This window comes from Trichoderma virens (assembly GCF_000170995.1).
Source record: "Trichoderma virens Gv29-8 chromosome Unknown TRIVIscaffold_6, whole genome shotgun sequence".
Lineage (NCBI taxonomy): Eukaryota > Fungi > Ascomycota > Sordariomycetes > Hypocreales > Hypocreaceae > Trichoderma > Trichoderma virens.
Window position 1 is genome coordinate 2,686,537 of NW_014013743.1, and position 20,493 is coordinate 2,707,029.

Sequence of the window (20,493 nt, forward strand, 5' to 3'; positions counted from 1 at the left end):
ATTCTTCCTCCTGTACTCAATTTGCCACGTGCTTGCTTGGGAAATACCTGTATGCCACCAAAGTTATCTGGGCATCCGGATTTCGCAAATCGGCATCCTCCCAATCCAGAAAGCGCTCAAACCCAGCCTTGGAAAGGACATTTTGACTAGCAAGGTTTTCCGCAGACGTAAACGCCGTCATTATCTCCACTGCTTTCTCATCTCCCTCGGGAAAGCTGCGCTGATCAACTTCAACTTCTGCCTCTTCTCGGGGCAGCTTGCACCACATGTCCAGCCACCCCTTGGTAAACTCGGTTGCATATCCCTTGCCCCAGAATTCCTTGCGAAACATGTATCCCATGGCGGGCCAGCCAAAGATGGATTTCAGCTGGTGGCAGCCGCCGATGCCAATCATCTCGCCAGTTTCTTTGAGGCACACGGCGAAATTGTAGTGTGCGTCATCCTTTGGAGGGAGGAAAAACTCGAGCTTTGGCCGCGTCTCGTCAATATCTTTGTCGGGTCTTCCCTGGGGAGTGTTTATCATAACCTCGGGCTGTGAGCGGAGCAAGTGCAGGCTGTCGAGGTCTTCAGCAGCCAGAGCCCGGATGATTAAGCGATCAGTTGTGACTGGAACTCGCATGGAGTTGAGCGGCAACGGACGAACAGGTAAAGTCGTCTTGACTGTTGCCCACTTTGGCTTAGAGGGTGTTGATGACGCCATGTTGGTTTGTTCTCGGTTGCTGCAAAGATGTGTTGAGGTAGGTTTCCGTCCCGTTTTCGGTATGAATCACGAATATCTCTCACGGCTTTGGCAAAAGATCACAAGAGCTTCCAGAAGTGGCTAAAATGGCTCCTTCATCTTAGTTCTGTTAAGGCTAGTAGTATATCAGAGAGTAGCACAGTGTGTTGAACAATAACACTGTCCATTAGTTTCGTACAGCTGAAAATCGAGACGGGTTTCCGTTTTCCGTCCAGGATAAATCCGAGTGGAGCCGGCGCAATAGATTCGAGTTGCAGCCAATCTGTTGTGAAGGAAGTGAAGCCAGGACGATCTATGCCCAATTGTGGTAATTCTCAACAGCTGGGTGCGTCGGAGAGAACCGAAAGATGCTGAATCACCCGCGAGACTCATTATTCAGCCGCCATCTGCAGAATGATGAGATGCACTTGTTTGTTTCCGACAAGTCTCGCTGTGTTTATCCGTTAATGGATTGTTTGCCAAATGTGGCAATTTTCAAGACTTGCCAGAAACTGAAACTAAAGCCACCTTCTAAGCATAAATAAAACCTTCAAACGCCCCAAGTTGAATATTCGGATCTACAAGATAAAGACGTCATCCAACAACTTGTTGCACGCACTTACAACAATATGGCTTCAGTAAAGGGAAGTTGTAACTGTGGTTCGATCACAGTATCACTGGCTACACCTCCTTCAAAGACTGTTGCTTGTCACTGGTACGTTGCCTTGTCTTTCCATCGTGTATAGCTTCCGTAGCTAATAGATGTAGCCGCAATTGCCGTCGTGCGGGTGGGCGTAAGTAATGCACTCAATCGTCAGTCTGACATGACACTAATTCTTAATAGCATACTCGATTAACTATGTCGTCGATGAGAGCGAGGTAAAAGTGGATGATGCACAGAATACATTGAATGAGTATGAAGACTACAAGACAGCCTCAGGAAATTTGGCCAGAGTATGTCTTAACCCTGTGATCCCAAAGCTCATAGAAGATGGTTTTTCTAATAGGAGACGATTGTTTAGAGAAACTTTTGCAAAGCTTGTGGAAGGTAGGATTTTTGGGACTTTGTCTTCAAAATAACATGTACTAATCGTCAACATAGCCCGATATATACCATCGACATCACCATGCCTGGAAAGCTGCTCATCAAAGCCTCTCTATTTGATGACATTGTTGAAGATAGAATGGATGTGTTTTTGGATCGGAAGATACAGTGGTCTGGTTGAGTTTTTGCTCTACCAGGTTAGACAAAAAAAAAAAAAAAAATCACCCACATTGCCAATTCGATATCTATTATTAAATCCACAAGATTCAACGTTCATTTCCCAAGACAGCACATGATTTAATAATCCAATCATTGGTACCAACCATTCTAGGGTAACGGAGCATCAAAGCCCGAGTTTGTTAGTGCTTTGCGCGTCACATGATCTCTCCAGTAATTAAGCTTTCCAAGTCCAGCGCAGGCATAATCATTAGTCAGCACACCTTCCCTCATATCCAGCTTGACAATCGCCAGCTTACTCTCTCAACTCTCAAACTCGCCATCTGACAGCCCGGTTGGCCAATTTGCAGCAAATGAAATCGTGATTGAATGAGACGAGCTGCTTACAAACACGGCTAATCTATATCGCGAGAACAATGAGTTCGCGTGTCAATCTGCAGGAAATCAACATCATCCCGTATGAAGACCCGAGAGACCCCAAAGCCTCACAAAACAACGGTAACTCTCCTCTTGATTTCTGATTTCGATGTTTCCGAGATTGACCGAAAGCAAAGCAAACAATTCTTCTGCCAAAGATGGCGTCACCACCTCTCGTGTCAAGTCCAGCGGCCACAAACCGCTCGAGTTTGTTACGGTAACATCGGCAAAGCAGAAGCGCAACAAGGAGATTTCGACTGTTGTTCGCACCCAGGTCATGAGGGACTACTTTTGGAAACGAAAAAATCCAGACAGCACTGACCAGGCAGCGAGCGACAATCCTACGAATCCGTCGCAGTACAAGGGAAGATTTCGACTCAACTCGCAGGCCACCAAGACAAAACCTAGCACAAGCGCTAGGAAAGCGAAGGGGCGAGACAAGACCTCGAATGAAGTAGCCAGAGAGCAAAAGGGGCGTATTATGATGCCCAGGGGCCCGATTTCTGATCCTAGTATTTACGATCCGGATGGGTTTTTCGCGAGTACGCCTGCAGGGCTACTGGGCGGGAGTTTGGATCCCTTTGACTCGTTTTCTCTCAGATTGAAACCGGAAACCTTAAAGTTGATTTATTATTGTAAGTCGGATAATGGGAGCGGGTTGTTGTGCATCATCTGCCTTGGCAAAGTTTTTTATTAATGTTGGTGTTACCAGATAAACAAAGCTATTCCAAGGACTTTCTCGATCTCAACATAGGAGGCGGCTACTGCTTGTTTGATGCTCGAAAACACCGAGCTCTGTTTCATTCCATCTTATATCTAGTTGCTCTCGACTATAACCTCAGGCGTGGGTTTACGGATACCTTTGGATGTCTTTACCATTCATCGGAGGCGTTTCGGTTGATCAATGAGCAGATCCGGAACGGTATGATCGGAGAGGCAACAATAGCGGCGGTTGCTCTGATAGCAGCAAAAGAAGTACGATTCTGCCATGTCTCTGCATCAATATTCCAGTGCTAACATCGCCTATGTGCAGAATCTCTCTGGCATGTTTGATGTCTCGTACATGCACATGCAAGGCCTAAAATACATGGTCCACAAAAAAGGAGGAATAGAGAATATCAAGGGCCTTCATCGTGGAGTAGTCATATGGTAAGCTCCCCTTTCCCGAAACTACCGTCAAGAATATGCTTGGCGAAACTGACAATATTTGACTGTTAGGGCTGATTTCTGCAACTCGAGCGTTTGGAATTGTCCGCCACAGTTTCCGCACACCTCCATTACGTCAAAGTACGACATTGAGTTTCCATCCAAAGAGTCACCGACAATTAATCTCTCGCAAGACGATCCCGATATTGAGACGCGAGTCGTCTCCCTCGTACAGTCTCTCCGCGAAATATCCGCGGCAAAAGACGTAAAGGGCCACAGGAAGACGGAGGCGAGCCATGTATACGACATTGAATACAGGCTACATCTTCTGAAAGCCGATATTCCCGACTGCGGATCAATCAGTACTGAATTGGTTCCTCTATGTGTCGCTCTGAACATATACCTTTATTTGGCTATACGGGAGCTTCCTGCGAGAGCTCAAATGATACAACGCCTGATTGATCGCTTACAAGCTACATTTAATTTGCAGCTCATAGAAAAGCCAGTTTCAAATCCACATAAACAAAGCTGGATATTATGGATGCTATTCATCGGTTACGGAGCAGCCGTCGAAAACCACAGGCAGGAGTGGTTTGCGGAAAGTCTAAAGTCACTCTACGCTAAGTCCAGCTTTCGAGACATGGACTACCTTCAAGAAACTCTCAAGAGCGTCTTGTGGCAGGATTCGTGGGGTGAATACTACTTTAAAAAGCTCAGAGAAGAAATCGCTTGAGAAGGGTGGTGAATCGGTACAATTCTCTTCATATTTTGAACAAGACTCCTAGATGACACTAATTTGAACAGCCCCTGGGTATCGCGCAATTCATATCGTCGTTACATTCATCTCATCGTCACCAATTGCACACGCAAAAAAGTCATGTTTTCATTGCGTCTTCTTTGTTCTCGTGACATCCATCCAAATTTGTGATTGGGAAAAGACACCGTGGTTGAAGATCTTCCAAGGTTTATTCGGATCACACAGCGCAAAGTCGAATCGTCGGATCAGCTATACAGCAACAACAACAACACTTATTAGCGAGTTCCCTGTTATGAACAATGCGACAGGGAAACATACCTCGACAAAGACCTTGTTCAGTTCAATCAGGGCAATAGATTTGCCCAGGCAAAGCCAGCGACCATAACTAAAGATGAGATCCAGAGTGCTCTCCATATCCTTGAGCTTGTCTGGAGAAACGTTGAGCCATCTTTCTGGTCGGAATTCCAGCGCATCTTGACCCCAGACATCTCGTCGCCGTGTGATGGCCCAGATGCTGTACCCCACTCGGGTTCCGCCCGGAATGAAGACGCCGTTCCATGTATCACCTTGCGGGGGAACTTCCTTTGACATGAGACCTGCGATTGGAGGAAAAATTCGGAAACCCTCTTTGATCACCGCCTGGAGATATGGTAACACTTTGGCCTCGCTGTCGCTAATGACATCGCCAGCGATATTGGCAGAGGCAATCTCCTGTCGAAGTTTACGGAGAATGTCCGGGTTAGCGCATAGTTCGAGCATCGTGGATCTGATGGCTGACGCGGTTGTGTCGGATCCGGCGGCGCTGGATTACTCAGTGGATGAGAATGAGACTCAAATGCAGGGGTATGAAAATGGCTTACATCTGGAGCAGGATTTCGGACTCAGATTCTGTTTGAGTGAGGCCGTGTCGGATGAATGATCCGAGCATGTCCCGTTCGGCCTTGACGTCCGGCTTGAACCGCTCTGCCGCTACGTCTTTTGCGATGCTAGACATAAAAGACAGAGTCAATACCCACAGTCTTACTGGTCTAGGATAAGCTAGTGCCAGGCTATCAGGACTAGTCACCTCATTATCCTGCCAAATCCAAGTTTGTCTTTCGCCGATGGAAGCAGCCCTTTGAGAATTGGGTTGTTCAACAACCTAAGCAGCCAGGGGAACACAGTAACCACCATAACCATGGGGAGGTTCTTTTCGGTTGTCTTGATATACTCGTAGACATCAGTGTCTGTCTCGACGAAGCCAAATGGCGCTCCATATGCAATATCAGAGATGACATCCAGGGTGAAATATTGGACCTTACGGCCAAGGTCCACAGGCGCCTTCCTGTCAGCGTATCTGCCAAGTAAGCCCATGAATTCACGGACATTGGTATCGATTTTGGCCTCGATGTTGTCCACGTCGCGGCCGGCATACTAAGGCTCTCAACTATCAGCTTCTTCCCAATCCCATCGAGTTGAGGATATCATGACGACACATACGCCAGCGGCCATTTTAGATCGCAGAGCAGTGTGTGCGGTCTCATCTCGTGTGGACAAACAATTGTTCGAGGTGGGGTTGAAGCGCATGCCGTCGTACCAGCTGGACCGTCGATAGTCTGTCTTGACATTGCACATGTGCTTGACAAAGGCGGGATCATCAGTAACGAGATCATTGAGGCCGACTCGAGCGATTGTTCCTGCGAAACGTCAAGTCTGGTTAGCTGTATTTATTAAGCTTGTGCGTGCAGCATGGCACCGTTGGATAGTGTGAAAGACGGCTGCGAGCCACGGCCTTTACTAACCGTATTTTTGCGTCACTTCCCAGAAATCGAGATAAGATCTGCCGCTATCCACAGACTTGAAGAGCCAGAAGTTGGAGATTTCGGCTAGTACTGGCCCGTCGAAATGGCGAAGTCGATAGTATTGCCATGTTGACGACGACACGAACCACACAAATATTACCGCCAAAGTGAAGAGAGCGACACTAGCCAGGGGGGCAGCGTTGAGGAAATAGCTAACATGATCGATGAGAGACGAAACATGATGGAACAGTTGCGCTGTGTTGCTCAGCATCGTGAGTAAAGCGCAAAAAGCGGCTTCAAAGGATCTTTCATGGTAAATGGGGAAAAAAGGACGTTGAAGCAATAATTGGCAATGTGGGTGTAAAGCATTTTCATCGCTACTGCGAGTCTCGGCCTTGCTTGGGTCTTAAACATGGGTTCTTGGGGGCCATCCCACATGCAACCCCATGTCAAGAATAGTGATGAGGATACTTATGGAGAACACCAGAGGCAATTGGTTAATAACCACCTGCAAGCATTATGACCGTCAAAGTATCGCATGTCTCCACAGCCTGGGCTCGGCTCAACCAATGCCCGACAGATCCGGGCTCAAGACGTACACCAACTCGGACCAAGAGGGTGTCGCGATATGAATAGCCAGACAAGATCTCGCATTACGTTACCCCTCGACAAAAAGCGCAGATGTGGTCCCAAAGGTGGAGGCGCATCAGGAACCCGTTGTACAGCCAAAACGCCATGTTTTACGTCAGCAGAGCATTCTGGTTCAGTGATCCACAAGGCAGGCAAACAGACAGTTTTGTCCTCAGGGAGCTCGTCTCGGTTGCTAACGAAAACCACGGGCTTGCGGAGTTGAGTCAGGCGACAGCCGGGTTGCTCTACCAAGTGACATCTAAGCGATAGGCTGGTGGGGTCAAGGAGCTGCAGGATGCAATATGCCTGTGTCTCTTGGCCCCTTGGGCGATCAAAAATACCGCCAGGATTGACTGCTCACATGCAAATAGAAGTCTGTTGGTCGGTCACATTAGCTAATTGGTGCTAGTAAGCGCCATATAGTGCCTGGGGTCTGCAAAACAATTGGCGCTATGTCTCCCGTAGGCTAGGATGCTTCAAAGCTGCTGTTTGTTTGGACAGGCTCGGCAGACTTGGTTGGCTAATGCACTTCGGCTCGAGCGCCGGTATCTCGGAAAGGGTGATTTTCGGGTTTTGCCATCTTAGCTTGGAGCTGACCTTCAAGAACGCCTGGGGAACTTCTTGAGCTGGGAGACTTGCTGTGCAGACTTGGGATGAGACACTAGGCTGAACTGCATGGCATCTGGACTATGGGATGACGTTTTGTCATCCAGCCAGAGTGCCTGATTAGTCGCAGGGCTGTGAGAGTTCAGAGTCATTCTTAGTTTGCGCAAGCCATGGCATTTGCACAACAGAATATCAGTAAATATAGTTGCCGCCATTGGCGCCAGGTTTGCTGCTGACCGAGGTTGTAATACGTCTGGGGCTCAGTGCGTGATGATAGCGAAAGTATCGGCATCCCGCTTAAGTAAGAAAACACGAGCACTCGATTCATTATTTGGTGCAAACATGGCTGCTGCCACGCCACCGAAAGCAAGTCTCGACGCAGTGTGTGTTGTTCCAAGTCTCTTGAAGCCTAGATCCCTTCCAAGATTGCGGCTGCTCGCGTCTGTTCAAATAGCCAAAGGATTAGCATCAAAGAGCTCTGGAATCAAGCAAGCCAATGCCGTTATGATGCAAGAATATGTCATCTGTCAATGACTCCATATCTTCCGAGGCAAGGTTTGTCTGCGGTGTCGCCGAATTATATGGGGTTGGATCTTTATTCTGCAACATTGAGAGTCAAGTGATTCGCCTGGGAACAGGAAGTAGTTAAAGGAATACTGACAGTCCATCGAATGAAATAACTACGTGTTTGGAGAATATTTCGCTTCGCTACGCAAGCGAAAGATTGCCAGCAGAGCGTGCGAGAGAGCATGACTCTGGTGGAATTGCGGATCATGATCGCAAAGGTTGGAACATTGGGTGACGTATGTATTGCTTTTTCTGGGGCATGATTGATCAGTAGCTCCTTGGCTACAACGAAATGCCTGTGTTAACTGTTAACCAGACGATTGTCTAAACGAACGGAGAGTGGATTGGGTTGGGCTCAGAAGGGTCAAACATCTGTTGGTGCCAACGTGGATACGTAGAACTACAAAAAATCAGCCATTGTCAATTACTGGGGTTGTAAAGCCAGCCCCGGACGCTAACGATCTCTTGCCATGCCTTCTTACCATTCGGAAATCGCAAATGCTGGGCGACATGCTGACGGGTAAATCACCCACGTGCTCAGGAATCGCTGTAGGAGGCGTGCTGATCGAAAAGTTTGGCGATCATCTTGGTGCTTCGTGGTCCGTTTTGCTTATCGTGACCTGTAAAGAGTCAGACTCGTGGCTGACATGGCGCTGTAATTCTCATGTTACGCACCTGTCGTCTGTAGGAATATGCCTCGCATATCTTCCAAGCGAGCAACAAGCGCACGATGTCTTAACATTTGCGACTGTCAATAAATTGATTCATCACTTCTCACGAACAAACATGATAGGCGAGCTGAGTTGCTTGAACTGAAGTCATAGATAGGATGAGTTAGATATAGCGGAAGCTATCTCTGATTGGGCGCTCGTTGGCTGTCTCATGTTTTGCGCTGGGACCGCCGCCGGTTAGATCAGAGCCTGCAACAAACCCTGGTTAATACACTTCTTTTTGAAGCTGGGAAATGGTGTACGAACGACAAACCAGGCTATAGTCCAAGCACAGGAGGGTGAGTCGAGCCAGGATCGCATCCTAGAAAAGTGCCGTGCCTTGCGACTGCTTCGCAACCCCTGTGGTGGAGGTTACGTGCAGGACAATACATAGAAAGGACGCTGGTGTAATAGCAGCAGAGGGCTTGGGATGCAGACTTGGCTTGAGCCTTCTGGCTCAGTAGTGTTTGCTTGATCTCCGACAGATGGGCTGGTTAAGACAAAATATTTCTCTGGGTGTACTGTCAGTCAACTCAGGTATTTGCCCCTGGCCGAACAATCCTTTCTGCGGCTACTGCAGACAGCGACCCCTACGATATCGCAAAATGGCATAAATGCGGCGCATGGCCAAATCTTATGCAAAGGTTTTGACAGCATCCTCACTGCAACTCCATGTCATGCTGATTCTTCGGAACGTCGCTGACAGGCTAATGCCCAGTGCGTGGAAGCTAGTGACTGAGTCGAACGGCTCGAAAATTAAGGTTGACGGGAATGGAGTGGAGTTTCGTCGCACCCAGATTGGGAAATAAAACGTCAGCCCATGTCGTAGTCCGAATTGGGCATACGATGGATTGATATATATGACACTGGAGGAGACGTCTGTTGGAAGACGACAATCTTCGAGTGCCTCTATCTCTGTCACAGCCTTTGTTTCTCAAATTTGCTATTAATTGTCTCCATTGCGAAAACGAATTCATCTTCTGCCTCGTCAGCCGGCGGTTATTTCGGTTTAGTCGTTCGATCTGATCCTGTCTGAAAAGGCACCACATCAGCCATCTAAAACCGTTCGCGATACATATCCGATAATGCACCTCATCCTTACCGGAGCCACTGGCCTCATCGGCTCGAGTGTGCTCGATGCCATGCTGAAAATGACCGAAGTCACAAAAATCTCGATTCTCAGCAGACGACCTGTCGCGATGGCTGAAGACGCAAAAGATCCGAGGGTGAAAGTCATCATCCACAAGGACTTTTCCAACTACGACTCGGAAGTGCTCAGCAAGCTCCGAGGCGCGAGTGGTGCAGTTTGGGCCCTTGGAGTTAGCCAAACAAAGGTTTCAAAGGAGTACGTCGATTGCATTACTTGGTGCATGTGAGAATGGAAAATTGACTAACCTTTTCGCATAGAGAGTTCATAAAGATCACAAAGGACTATCCTCTTGCAGGCGCAGAAGCCTTCTCCACGCTTCCTGCCGACAACGATCCGTTTCGATTCATCTTCGTGTCCGGCCAAGGATCGACTCAGACGCCTAGCCGATTCACCAGCCTCTACGGCAGAACCAAGGGAGAGACCGAAGCGGCGTTGTCCCAGATGCGCATCACCAACCCTCGTTTGTTGGCGGATGCCGTAGGGCCTGGCTTTGTAGATGGTAAGGACCACACAGCTATTCAGCCGTATCTTCAGAACCAGGGCCTTTTCGTTGACGGCAGCAAAATGTTGCTGAGAAAGCCGATTGAAGTGGGCGTCAAGTGGCTGCACTGCCCGAGCGAGCCAATGGGGAGGTTTTTGGTTGGAATGGCTTTGGGAAAATACGAAGCACAGCTGCGAAGTGGAAGTGTTGATTTGGTGACGCTGAATGGCGGCTTGAGAATCATCAAGAACGTGGCGATGAAGCAGCTGGTTGGACTCGACGATCAGTAAAGGAGCAGCGCCAGAGTGCAGGGGAGGGAATGTCTCATCTTTTGGTCACAAAATACTGCCTGATTTCATAGCGAACTCGTGAATAGTGTGCAGAATGTCGGAGTCATTGGCGTTGAAGGTGTTGGATTGGAATATGGCTTTGCGAAAGAGGATGCTTTGGTAAATGGTATAGGAAGCGATATGGAGAGAGACGGTGAATGTGAATTCTTCGAGCCATTGTTTTTCGTCTGGTTGCTATTGGCAGTTGTATGCAAGAAGGAAAAGATCATTATGAGAAATTGAAATGGCAAAAGTTGAAAACAAATGTGTGTTGATGTTGCAGCGTGTTCTGCCTCAGGTATAATCTTTGTTCGCAGTTGTTAAGCGAGGTGCTTAGCGAAGAGTGCGTTAGTCAGCATCGCGATGCAGGACAAGATTTGCTTCTCGATATTTCATCTTGAGGGACGATATGATGCAAAGTAAATATTAATAGAGACTGGCTCAAAATTTATAGAGAGATGGTTTTGTTGGAATGTTACGACCATTGAAAAATTCGTGTTGCATGAGTACAGCAACATGGGCGGTAGTATTGCTCACTTTATGTGAACTCACTCAATGTGAACTCACTCTATGTGAACTTCAGGTACTTTGTGTGAACTCACGTTATGTGAAGCCACATTGGAGCAATACGCAAACTTCCAGTCCAGCCCAAGAACAAAGGGTCGGTTACATGAAATAATGAGTTCATCTCATTCCTTTTCTTACAGGCAAATTATGCCACCTACTCTAATCAATCCCTTTTTGAGTTTCAGCATCACCCAGCTTCTCGTGAGTGACCTGGAGAGTATCGTGACTTCTGCATCGATAAAGTCATCGGCAGCGGCGGGTATGAGGCAGATTCACAGGTCGTTAGGGGATACTAAGCATTATATCTGATTTGATTGGATATCTTCAAAGACTACGGGATGCGTTGCTTGGGGTGGGATTTGTCGCGCCGAGCTTAGTGGATTAAGAGCTGCGTTATACTTGCAACATATGTACAATATTTCAAGGTACAAATAGCCACACTCATACCCCAGTTATCGTTATAAAAGACTTGCTCGCTGGAACAAAATACAGTTAAAATTTAATTGAAACTATGTTTTTTTGTTATATTCTTGTGTGACTATTGAAAACCCAATAACTGTACTCATGCTATCCCTTTCACATGGTAAACCCACGGCTCAGACCAGACCTGCATGATTGTGAAAAGACAAACGCCGTTTTATCTACTATATAGTTCGGTTCTAGGCGCCCAAATCATTGCCTTCGAAATGTATAGTGAAATGTTGGTTGGACCATTAATTCCCGATTGGCTGTGATGGTCAAAGACCATGGCTCATAGCTTCGGGAAAGCTTCTGTAGCTGACTGGGTCTTGTGGTGAAGTTGGCGCGCTGATCAAAGCCCCAAGATGGTCGAAATTCAATAAGTCGTTAAAAAGGTCATCAGTAGAAGAGGTCTTGTCTGAAGTATGCAATGCCGCAGAAGATTCTGCCACAGTCGGATTCGTTGGTGCACCGCTCCCCTCGACCATACTCTGTTGAGCGTTGAAGTTGACCATATTAGGCTCACCATTGGCAGCCGTTTGTTGGGGTATCAAGAGCCGCCGTCGTTTTCGTGTGTGATTTCCAAGTTCGCCTTCTTCGTTAATGAAGCCCGTTGCATGCGCAGCCTCATTGTACGACTTCAATTCCGAACTAAGGCGTGCATACTTATTATCCTTCGGGAGTTTTGCCAGGAGTAATTCCGTCACGGCGGCTTTTATCTCCTTTTGCTGCTCAAAAAGTTCCTTCAGAGTCGCTGTCAACTGTCTCGAAGATTTCTTCGCTGGTCTTTGCTCCAGTTCATTCACGTCTGATGATCTGTCAGCATTCAACTGTGAGTCTGGCATGGTACAAACTAACAGATTGAGTCAGGAAGACGTCTATCAGGGAAGAGAATTCGATAAATATCCTCGCATTGCTCTGACTCGTTTAAACTTCCTACGTTCGTAGGCGATCTACGCTTTAATTGCTGCCTTTGATCCTCCGTAAATGTTGTGGTTTTATCGATATCTTGTGAAGGCATCAACTTGCATATCTCCTCACTTCTCAAGTGCAAGATCACCTCATTGTCGTTTTTGAACTCAGTGTAACAACGTGGGCATGAAATTGGCGGTGCATGAAGCCGGTAAAGGTGCCCCCTGGTCAAAGTTAGCGTTTCTCACCATGTATGCCTGTCCTCATAAGGACTGATATACTTGACCCTATGAGCATCAGGAAATCCTTCGCCTGTGCAAGACCTCCCTTTCACCCCTTGCTGGCCAAAAGTTGTGTAGTATGGACATCCAAATCTGGGTGATGGTGTGGTCGGCGTTGTGTCACTTGAAGTATTAGCTTCGAATCTCTGCCCAACAGATTGTGACATTTTGTTGTCGAATTTGCTAGAGGAAATGCAAAGAAGAAGGCGAGATCGAACTATGAAGATGAATAGATTATATCGTGAAGTACGTTGAGAGGACTGTGGGACTAGGAACTGATGGTTCAAAAAAATCGGAGTCAGTTCTGCGCGCTGAACCAATTTGCTTTGGGCAGCTGTATTGAACATGATAAATCATATTATGTGCCCCGCACTTATGTTTGCGCATTTGAAGAAATGCGCATGCGCAAACGTCTGGGCTTATTACGATTGGCTGAATCTTTTTTTTGGGGTCTACACAGCAGATTTAACCCTTCCCTAGGTCAGAAGTTCCAGTATCATGAAAGAGACAATTGCAATAACTTCAATTTTGCTGGGATATGCATCGTATTGAATCGTCAACAGCGCCAATGAACGGATCTCCAGATTTTGAGCTGATGTCTGATATAGATGACTACGACTCTATGAGTGATTGGGAGTCAGTAACATCAAACGCCAGTACGGATATTGATATGGCTTTAGCCGAGGTCTTGTCTGACTTCCTTTCGAATCCGAACGAGGAGCGCACCATGCTACCATCACTGGACCTCACGATGCCACCACCAACAAAGGACATCCACCGTAACGAGTATACGGTTGGATGGATTTGCGCGCTCCCCGTGGAATTTTCGGCTGCAGTAGCAATGCTGGATGAATCGCATCAATGCCTTGAACAAGACAATAATGGCGGAAATGAGTACGCATTTGGCCGTATTGCTCAACACAATGTGGTGATTGCGACCTTGCCTGCAGACCCGGCCGATCCCATTGCAGCAAAGGCAGTTACAGAGCAGATGAAAGCTACTTTTCCTGCTCTTCGGTTAGTACTTCAAATCGGAGTGGGAGCTGGTATATCTGGGGCACAGGCAAATATTCATCTCGGTGATATGTTGATCAACCGGTCGAACAAGAGCTACAATAAGGCTTTACGGTATGATGATGAAAAGTCCATCATCAGTGCATATGAGCTAGATGCCTCCCTAAATGCACCGCCGCAATTTATCTCGAACCCAATTATGAAACTGAACGAACCTGGCACAAGAAGCTCCTCGACAACCATCCCAAGACAAAATCTACCAAGCAATCTTTATCACAGTAATCAAAGCGATATTGTCCTGTTCGAAGCACACTACAATCATATTGAAAGAGGCGGTGGTTTGCAATGTGATTTTGCAAGACAAATTTACGAAGAGGAAATGACTGGATGGCCCGTGGAAAACTATGGAACAACTGGGCTTAATAACCAAGTAATGGAAGATGTTGCTGCTCGAAGTGACGTATTCTACTTTGAGATGGAATCTTCAGGGATAGCGACCAGCTTCCTCTGCTTAGTGATCCGCGCAATCTACAACTATAGCGATTCAATCAGCTGCAAGAAACGGCAACCCTGCAAATGGGGAATAGCATCGCTATTCGCGAAAGAACTGCTGTCCATCATTTCACGAGACGAACTTGCTGAGATAAATTCCGTGGGCGAATTTGCCAAGGCAATAGCCAAGATACGCAACATAGAGAATAATTGGGACAACAACATCAGAGAGCTGGGAGGATTGGAGCATTGTTGTGGTTAGCAGAAATCCTTACCGGACACATTCAATAGAGAAATCATAAATGCACAACTAAGTAAGGAGTAATATAAATATATATTCCTATTTGAACCATAGTAGTCCGTGCAATAGACAACATACAATTACAGCATGTTTTAAAAGGCAAAATAACTATTAAATAAAAATATATACAAATATATCAAAAGCGGTTATGCTTTCTGTGCTTCTGCCAGTAGTATGGCCCGAATCTCCAAGGTTAAGTTTGGTCGGCTGTTGCTGGTTGGATTAAGCTATGGATTGATTCTGGATTTTGAACCAAAGGCTGGGGCATAGCCTTTTATTGAACCAGCTGTTACAGCATTGAACCTCTCATCTTGATATTAAATTTAACCTCCATATTTGGGACTACTGCTAAGGCTCGTGGTCGTGCTGCTGAGACTGGCGGTGGTCCTAAACTGCTACATACGATGCTACCTACAGCCCCTGTGAAGATCATGCAGTATATTATGGCACGGCGTCCAAAGTTATCAGCAGCCTAGACTGAATGTTGTACTTGATCTTGATCACGGACATTGCCGAGTGTCAAAAGAGGCTGTGATCAAAGGAGACAAGTGGAATTGTGTATCTAGCTCCAGACTGTAGTTCTTCTCGGACATTAGCGGACTTTACGGGATGGGGTGGGCACACAATCGCGTGGCTGGCGGGTACTGCATAGAGGTGAACGGTTCATGTTCTCATGGCGCTACTCTACTGCTTTCTAGTATAATATCTTAGTAGCGGGAGATCCTTCTTACCAATCCAAAAGAAAGTCAGGCTCTATCTTTGTATTAGGTGTATACATTATATAAATCCTGCTGAATCCTGCAATCGATCCCAATTCACTCATCGTCTTTCCCAACTACAATCTCCTCATCCACACCATGGCTTACAACGAGGCGGCCTGGATCACAGCGCCCGGAGAGTATCCCCTCGCCGTTAAGGAAGCCCCTAAGCCTTCTGCAAAGCCCGGAGAAATTGTCATCAAGAATGTCGCCGTATCCATCGTCAGTAACTCCCCTTTGATGCCGTCTTGAAGTTAAGACCATGACTGACCGTCCTGCCAGAACCCTGTCGACTGGAAGATTCAGTATGACTTCGGCCTACCTCTATGCCCCGATGACTCTAATACCATGCAGGTCTCATGGCAGATATCTATCTCAATATCCATTTATCCTTGGCACGGATGCCGCTGGCTTCGTGGAGGAGGTCGGCGCCGGCGTCACTCGATTCAAAAAGGGCGACAGGGTTATCGCGTCAGTCCGCCTGGCTTAAAGCTACGCCTTTTCCAGAACCAAGTGCTCACTTCTTGTCCAAATTAGTCACTGTCATAGTCTAATGACAAGAGACCCTGCCAACTCCGCTTTCCAAAGCTACCCGGTCGCCATTGATTCCTTAGTGTCTCCCATCCCCGACACGATGAGCTTCGAGCAGGCTGTTGTTCTCCCACTCGCCATTTCGACAGCCTGTGCCGGCCTGTATCCCAAGGACCATCTCAATCTCCCATTGCCTTCGGCTACCAAACACGAGAAAAACGGTAAGACTGTCTTGATCTGGGGCGGTGCATCGTCCGTCGGCGCCACCGCCATCCAGCTCGCAGCCGCCTCGGGTGTGACTGTTATTACCACGGCTTCCCCTGCCAACCACAGTCTAGTCAAGTCACTTGGTGCCGCCGCGGTCTTTGACTATAAGTCAGCGACCGTCGTCGAGGATATTGCCAAGGCTCTTAAGGAAACTGACTTTGTTGGCGTGTACGATGCCATTGGCGAGGAATCTAGCTTCGATGCTGTATTTGCTATTCTTGACCTACTTAACATGAAGGTTCCCGTTGCCAGCGTCCTTCCCAGCAACAAGAGCACGGAACAATTCGCCCCAGCATACGGTGAGTGCAAACCTATCAGTGACATTATGCTATAGAGCCACTGACAAGATTATCCAGTCGTTGCCTTCAGCATCATTCAAGAGCCCAACTTGCACATTGGGGAATGGATTTGGACGAGCTTCATCCCCGAGTCCCTGGCTAACGGCTCGTTCAAGGCTAAGCCTGATCCCTCCGTGACTGGCCACGGCCTGGAGGACATTCAGAAAGCTCTTAACGTCCAACGCAAGGGTGTTTCCGCAAAGAAGATAGTTGTCACTCTTTAAAGTGGTGTAATGCTAGTTTAGCTAAAAGGACTGTCCTACACCGTCCAATCCCACAACACGCACTTCTGTGCCTTTACCATACATCCTTCTCTTGCAACGTTGAATGACGCATTTATGGTGTGATCCAGCCTCTGGTAGATGCCGATGTGGAGTAGATGTTGGCTGAAGCAGTTGGTCATTTTAGCAACTCAACATCACTAAGTGGCTCACAAACACCGACTCGTGTGACCCGCCCATACGTGTAACAGGGCTCATGCCAAACAATTTAGTTGCGGTTATTTCCGCGCCATTGCCCTCTCTCACTTTAGTATACTGCCCAAATCGGACGCTAATGCAAGTTACTGACGCACTAGAGATGCAAGCTACTGACGCTGTATCCACGATGTAATTGACAAACCCAGCTAGGATATGCGGGTTACGCATCCAAGACAGACAGTGTTACACAGCTCACAGAGCCCTACTGCCTCTTCCCACTGCTTTTGAAGCATTACAAATCGTACTGCTACAAGCTATTCTTGTTGTGGATGTAATTGACCGGATAGCGCCTTTGACCCTGTACAGTGGGAAATGGCTGACATTACAATGCCCCAGTGATGACTGATCTAGTAACTTATGGAGAGCCTATTCTAATTCCAAGCTTCTCTACTGGAAGAAAGGAAGAAGGGAGAAGTGTGTGGAAAGGGGAAAAGAAAGTACCGCAGTCAAGAGATGAGCATATAAGAGGGTTCAAAATCCGAGTTTCTCTCATGGTACAGCTCCCAAGTACCTCATCATCCACCAACCGACGTCAAAACGACTCAATCAGTCAAAATGGGCTCTATCGGAACTATTTGGACGTACCCATCTAACCCACGGGCCATGAAGGTGCCATTGTCTCTTCCCATGAGTCCCATCCCCTCTCCCTGCCTTCTCTGACACTAACCTCCATCGCAGGTTGAGGCCGCAGCAGCTCTGAACCAGCGGACGGTGGACTACGATCCCAATTTCACCATGGGAAAGACGAACAAGACACCCGATTTTCTCGCAGAATTCCCCATGGGGAGGGTTCCGACTTTCAAGTCTGCCGGAGGCCTGTTCCTTTTTGAGTCAGATGCCATCGCTCAGTACGCCGCCGAGAGCGGCCCTTCGAGCACCCAGCTTCTGGGCGCTACGATAGAAGAGCGCGCTATTATTCGACAGTGGATCGGTTTCGCCGATCACGAACTATTTGAGCCAGTGACGACTCTGATTCTCTGGCGTTTTGGTATGGCCCCATTTAGTGAAGAGGCCGAGAAGTCTGCGCTTCAACGCTTCAACGCCTCCCTTGCGGTGTTGGAGGAGCGGTTGCAAAACCGTCAGTACATCGCTTCGGATCAGCTAAACTTGGCGGATATCTCCGTTGCCGCAGGCCTATACTTGGGTTTTGCGCAGATCATCGATAGAGAGCTTAGAACCAAGTATAGCCAGACTACAGAGTGGTATCTCCGAGTAATTCAGGATGAGAGCATCAAGTCCGCCTTTGGCGAGAAGAATTTCATCGAGGTCAGGCAGGCTAGCCCTTTGAAGTAACTACAAAGCATTGAGAGCAGACCGTACACGTCCGCTATTATGAGATAGTGTTGAAGACATACACCGAATCGATTCTGTGACGATGCGTACCTAATATCCCTAAATCGATCTCCACGAATGTGAAGCCCCTCAAGTAAATTTTGATCATCATATGCATGTTCTTCTGCAAACCTTGCAAAAGATGACGGCATAGTAGAATATTTTGGCTCCGTGTAAATGTAATTGGCCATGTGAGTACAAAAGAGAGGACAATTCCACCGCAGACCCCCTTTTTATAAGTTTGTATGTATACCCGATCTACACCAAGTGATTTATCAGCAGTAAGAGAGTTCTGGGGCCAAATTGTCGTATATATAGTTAGCTCAGGGAGCTATGGCAGCGCTCAATCTAGTTTTATTTTTCCTCTAGACTAATGACTACGAATTCCTATCATCTACATCTGACAACACTCCGCTCTCTCCCTCAATTCGTGGTACTTTTGTTATATCTACTGCTTATCCGTTACTCAGTTCTTTCTCCCATCCGATATGTCGACCGTCGTGGGTATTGCTGGCCTCACTGGCAAGTTTGCTCAGTGCGTGGCGAAGGAACTGTACGCAAACCATAATGTGACCTTGAAGGGTTTCTGCCGGAGTCCACAGAAGTTGCCACAGCTGGCAATGGAAAAGTACCAAATTGAGGTCATCCAGGGCCAATTTGATGATGAGGCAGCCGTCCGAAAGTTCGTTCAAGGAACCAACATCGTTATTTGCTGCTACTTTGGCGACCCCGATGTCATGACTCGGGGCCAGAAGATTCCGATTGACGCCTGTGTCAAGGAGGGCGTCCCACGGTATCTGCCGAGTGACTTTGCTGTCGACTACACGAAGATTCCTGCGGGCGAATTGTTTCCCAAGGAATCGTCCAAGATCATCAGGAACTACCTAGTAGAGCAGAAACTGGCAGGCGTTCACGTTCTAGTTGGTGGTCTGATTGAGACCTTCTGGAGCGACTTCTTCCAGATCTTTGATTCCCATACCCAGACAATCTCCTACTGGGGCACGGGTGATGAAAAATGGGACCTGACGACGTATGAGACCGCGGCCGCCTACGTCGCAGCTCTAGCAGTCGACAAAAACGCATCCGGAGTCTTTCGCTGTAAGTTGAAGTTGGGAGTTACAGCAAGTTAGGATGGAATCAGCTAACAGGATTAGTCCGGGGCGACTACAAGAGCGTTTTCGAAATCAAGAAGATTTATGAAGAGGTCTATCAATCTCCTCTCCACCTGAAGCCTCTCGGTTCTCTTGGTGAGCTCTACAACACCGTCAAGAAAGAGTTTGGCAAGGACCCAAACAACGTCATGGCTTGGGCTCCCGGGTATGTAGGCTAGACATTGACTCGTCCTGATCATGTGCTAACAGTAAACCGCAGTTGCTTTGCTTATTGGTGCACGAATGGAGTTGCGCATCTTGGTGACAAGCTTGACAATGAGAAATACCCTGGGGTCATCCCAAACGACATGGAGGAGTTCTTGAAATCCCACAAGAAGGAGGATATTGCCACTGTAGATCGGCAGCTTGGTTTCTGAGTACGTGTAGCTAATCTTGATGAGTCCAAACGGTGGCCATAAGAGCGATGAATCCGTCCTTCGCAAGTTGGAACATATTGCAAATAGTTGGCATGGTGATGATCAATATTGACTGTGCTCGGAGTAACAGGCACGAATTAGTTAAGAAGTACGTAACGATTCAATGCTCATGTCGACAGCGGCCTTGTTTGCCTCTGCCATTGGCTGCTTCTCGCCCACATTCTCTGAACCACTACGCCACAAATTCAGTCCGATATTATGTCCAAGGGAGGCGGTTTGGGCAAATACTTTTGTCTCAACTATTAATGTAGCTCAGTTGTATACGATGCTCGGCTTGTTGCCTCCTTTAGCGCATCAGTAGGTTGCAGTAGCGCGGATCGCCAACGACTCAAGTATATTCTAAATGATGCATGGAACTCAATACATGAGGCTTGGCTTGTCGAGTTTAGCGCGTCAGTGGGTTGCAGTAGCGCTGATCACTCACACCAGGTACAGTGTAAGTCCACGTACTCGTCAATGCGATGCCGTGGCTGTATGCCGAAGTAGAAGCTCTACACCCAGGTCATGTCATCCCAGAACAGAGCACGGAGTTAATGTATAAATTTCCGGTCTTATTACATTTAAACTATCTAGCAGAAGGTGATGGCTGCAAGAGGTGTTTTCGAGTCGTTTTGGGACTACGTAGGGAACCTAGCCGTAGAGAATCCATTAATATCCTGC

General features: G+C 47.5%; 10 protein-coding genes across 10 annotated transcripts; 7 read left to right on the plus strand and 3 right to left on the minus strand.

Moving 5' to 3' along the window:
- Positions 1-16: 16 nt before the first annotated feature.
- TRIVIDRAFT_53877 (uncharacterized protein) lies at positions 17-700 on the minus strand (the record flags this gene model as incomplete). The annotated part of the gene is made up of 1 exon (XM_014101644.1): positions 17-700. The coding sequence occupies one exon, from the start codon at positions 698-700 to the stop codon at positions 17-19; it is 684 nt and encodes a 227-aa protein (XP_013957119.1).
- A 647-nt stretch (positions 701-1,347) lies between these two features.
- Positions 1,348-1,944, plus strand: TRIVIDRAFT_222171 (uncharacterized protein; the record flags this gene model as incomplete). Its single annotated transcript, XM_014101645.1, has 5 exons — positions 1,348-1,433; positions 1,487-1,512; positions 1,563-1,672; positions 1,741-1,766; positions 1,821-1,944. The coding sequence occupies 5 exons, from the start codon at positions 1,348-1,350 to the stop codon at positions 1,942-1,944; spliced, it is 372 nt and encodes a 123-aa protein (XP_013957120.1).
- A 522-nt stretch (positions 1,945-2,466) lies between these two features.
- On the plus strand, positions 2,467-4,236 carry TRIVIDRAFT_60267 (uncharacterized protein; the record flags this gene model as incomplete). The annotated part of the gene is made up of 4 exons (XM_014101646.1): positions 2,467-2,992; positions 3,070-3,332; positions 3,391-3,506; positions 3,576-4,236. The coding sequence occupies 4 exons, from the start codon at positions 2,467-2,469 to the stop codon at positions 4,234-4,236; spliced, it is 1,566 nt and encodes a 521-aa protein (XP_013957121.1).
- Positions 4,237-4,535: 299 nt separating this feature from the next.
- TRIVIDRAFT_60266 (uncharacterized protein) lies at positions 4,536-6,312 on the minus strand (the record flags this gene model as incomplete). The annotated part of the gene is made up of 6 exons (XM_014101647.1): positions 4,536-4,547; positions 4,579-5,062; positions 5,121-5,246; positions 5,327-5,673; positions 5,740-5,936; positions 6,042-6,312. The coding sequence occupies 6 exons, from the start codon at positions 6,310-6,312 to the stop codon at positions 4,536-4,538; spliced, it is 1,437 nt and encodes a 478-aa protein (XP_013957122.1).
- A 3,327-nt stretch (positions 6,313-9,639) lies between these two features.
- TRIVIDRAFT_17851 (uncharacterized protein) lies at positions 9,640-10,469 on the plus strand (the record flags this gene model as incomplete). The annotated part of the gene is made up of 2 exons (XM_014100875.1): positions 9,640-9,899; positions 9,962-10,469. Coding segments are annotated over 2 exons (768 nt in total), but the record flags the coding sequence as incomplete, so codon positions are not given.
- Positions 10,470-11,818: 1,349 nt separating this feature from the next.
- TRIVIDRAFT_222175 (uncharacterized protein) lies at positions 11,819-12,385 on the minus strand (the record flags this gene model as incomplete). The annotated part of the gene is made up of 1 exon (XM_014101648.1): positions 11,819-12,385. One exon carries the CDS (start codon positions 12,383-12,385, stop codon positions 11,819-11,821), a length of 567 nt encoding a protein of 188 aa, XP_013957123.1.
- A 1,099-nt stretch (positions 12,386-13,484) lies between these two features.
- TRIVIDRAFT_29593 (uncharacterized protein) lies at positions 13,485-14,501 on the plus strand (the record flags this gene model as incomplete). Its single annotated transcript, XM_014101649.1, has 1 exon — positions 13,485-14,501. One exon carries the CDS (start codon positions 13,485-13,487, stop codon positions 14,499-14,501), a length of 1,017 nt encoding a protein of 338 aa, XP_013957124.1.
- An 896-nt stretch (positions 14,502-15,397) lies between these two features.
- On the plus strand, positions 15,398-16,658 carry TRIVIDRAFT_28956 (uncharacterized protein; the record flags this gene model as incomplete). The annotated part of the gene is made up of 5 exons (XM_014101650.1): positions 15,398-15,520; positions 15,581-15,603; positions 15,653-15,769; positions 15,836-16,395; positions 16,453-16,658. The coding sequence occupies 5 exons, from the start codon at positions 15,398-15,400 to the stop codon at positions 16,656-16,658; spliced, it is 1,029 nt and encodes a 342-aa protein (XP_013957125.1).
- An 810-nt stretch (positions 16,659-17,468) lies between these two features.
- On the plus strand, positions 17,469-18,206 carry TRIVIDRAFT_28181 (uncharacterized protein; the record flags this gene model as incomplete). Its single annotated transcript, XM_014101651.1, has 2 exons — positions 17,469-17,522; positions 17,592-18,206. The coding sequence occupies 2 exons, from the start codon at positions 17,469-17,471 to the stop codon at positions 18,204-18,206; spliced, it is 669 nt and encodes a 222-aa protein (XP_013957126.1).
- A 527-nt stretch (positions 18,207-18,733) lies between these two features.
- TRIVIDRAFT_27731 (uncharacterized protein) lies at positions 18,734-19,773 on the plus strand (the record flags this gene model as incomplete). Its single annotated transcript, XM_014101652.1, has 4 exons — positions 18,734-19,049; positions 19,134-19,343; positions 19,400-19,562; positions 19,617-19,773. 4 exons carry the CDS (start codon positions 18,734-18,736, stop codon positions 19,771-19,773), a joined length of 846 nt encoding a protein of 281 aa, XP_013957127.1.
- Between the last annotated feature and the right edge of the window lie 720 nt (positions 19,774-20,493).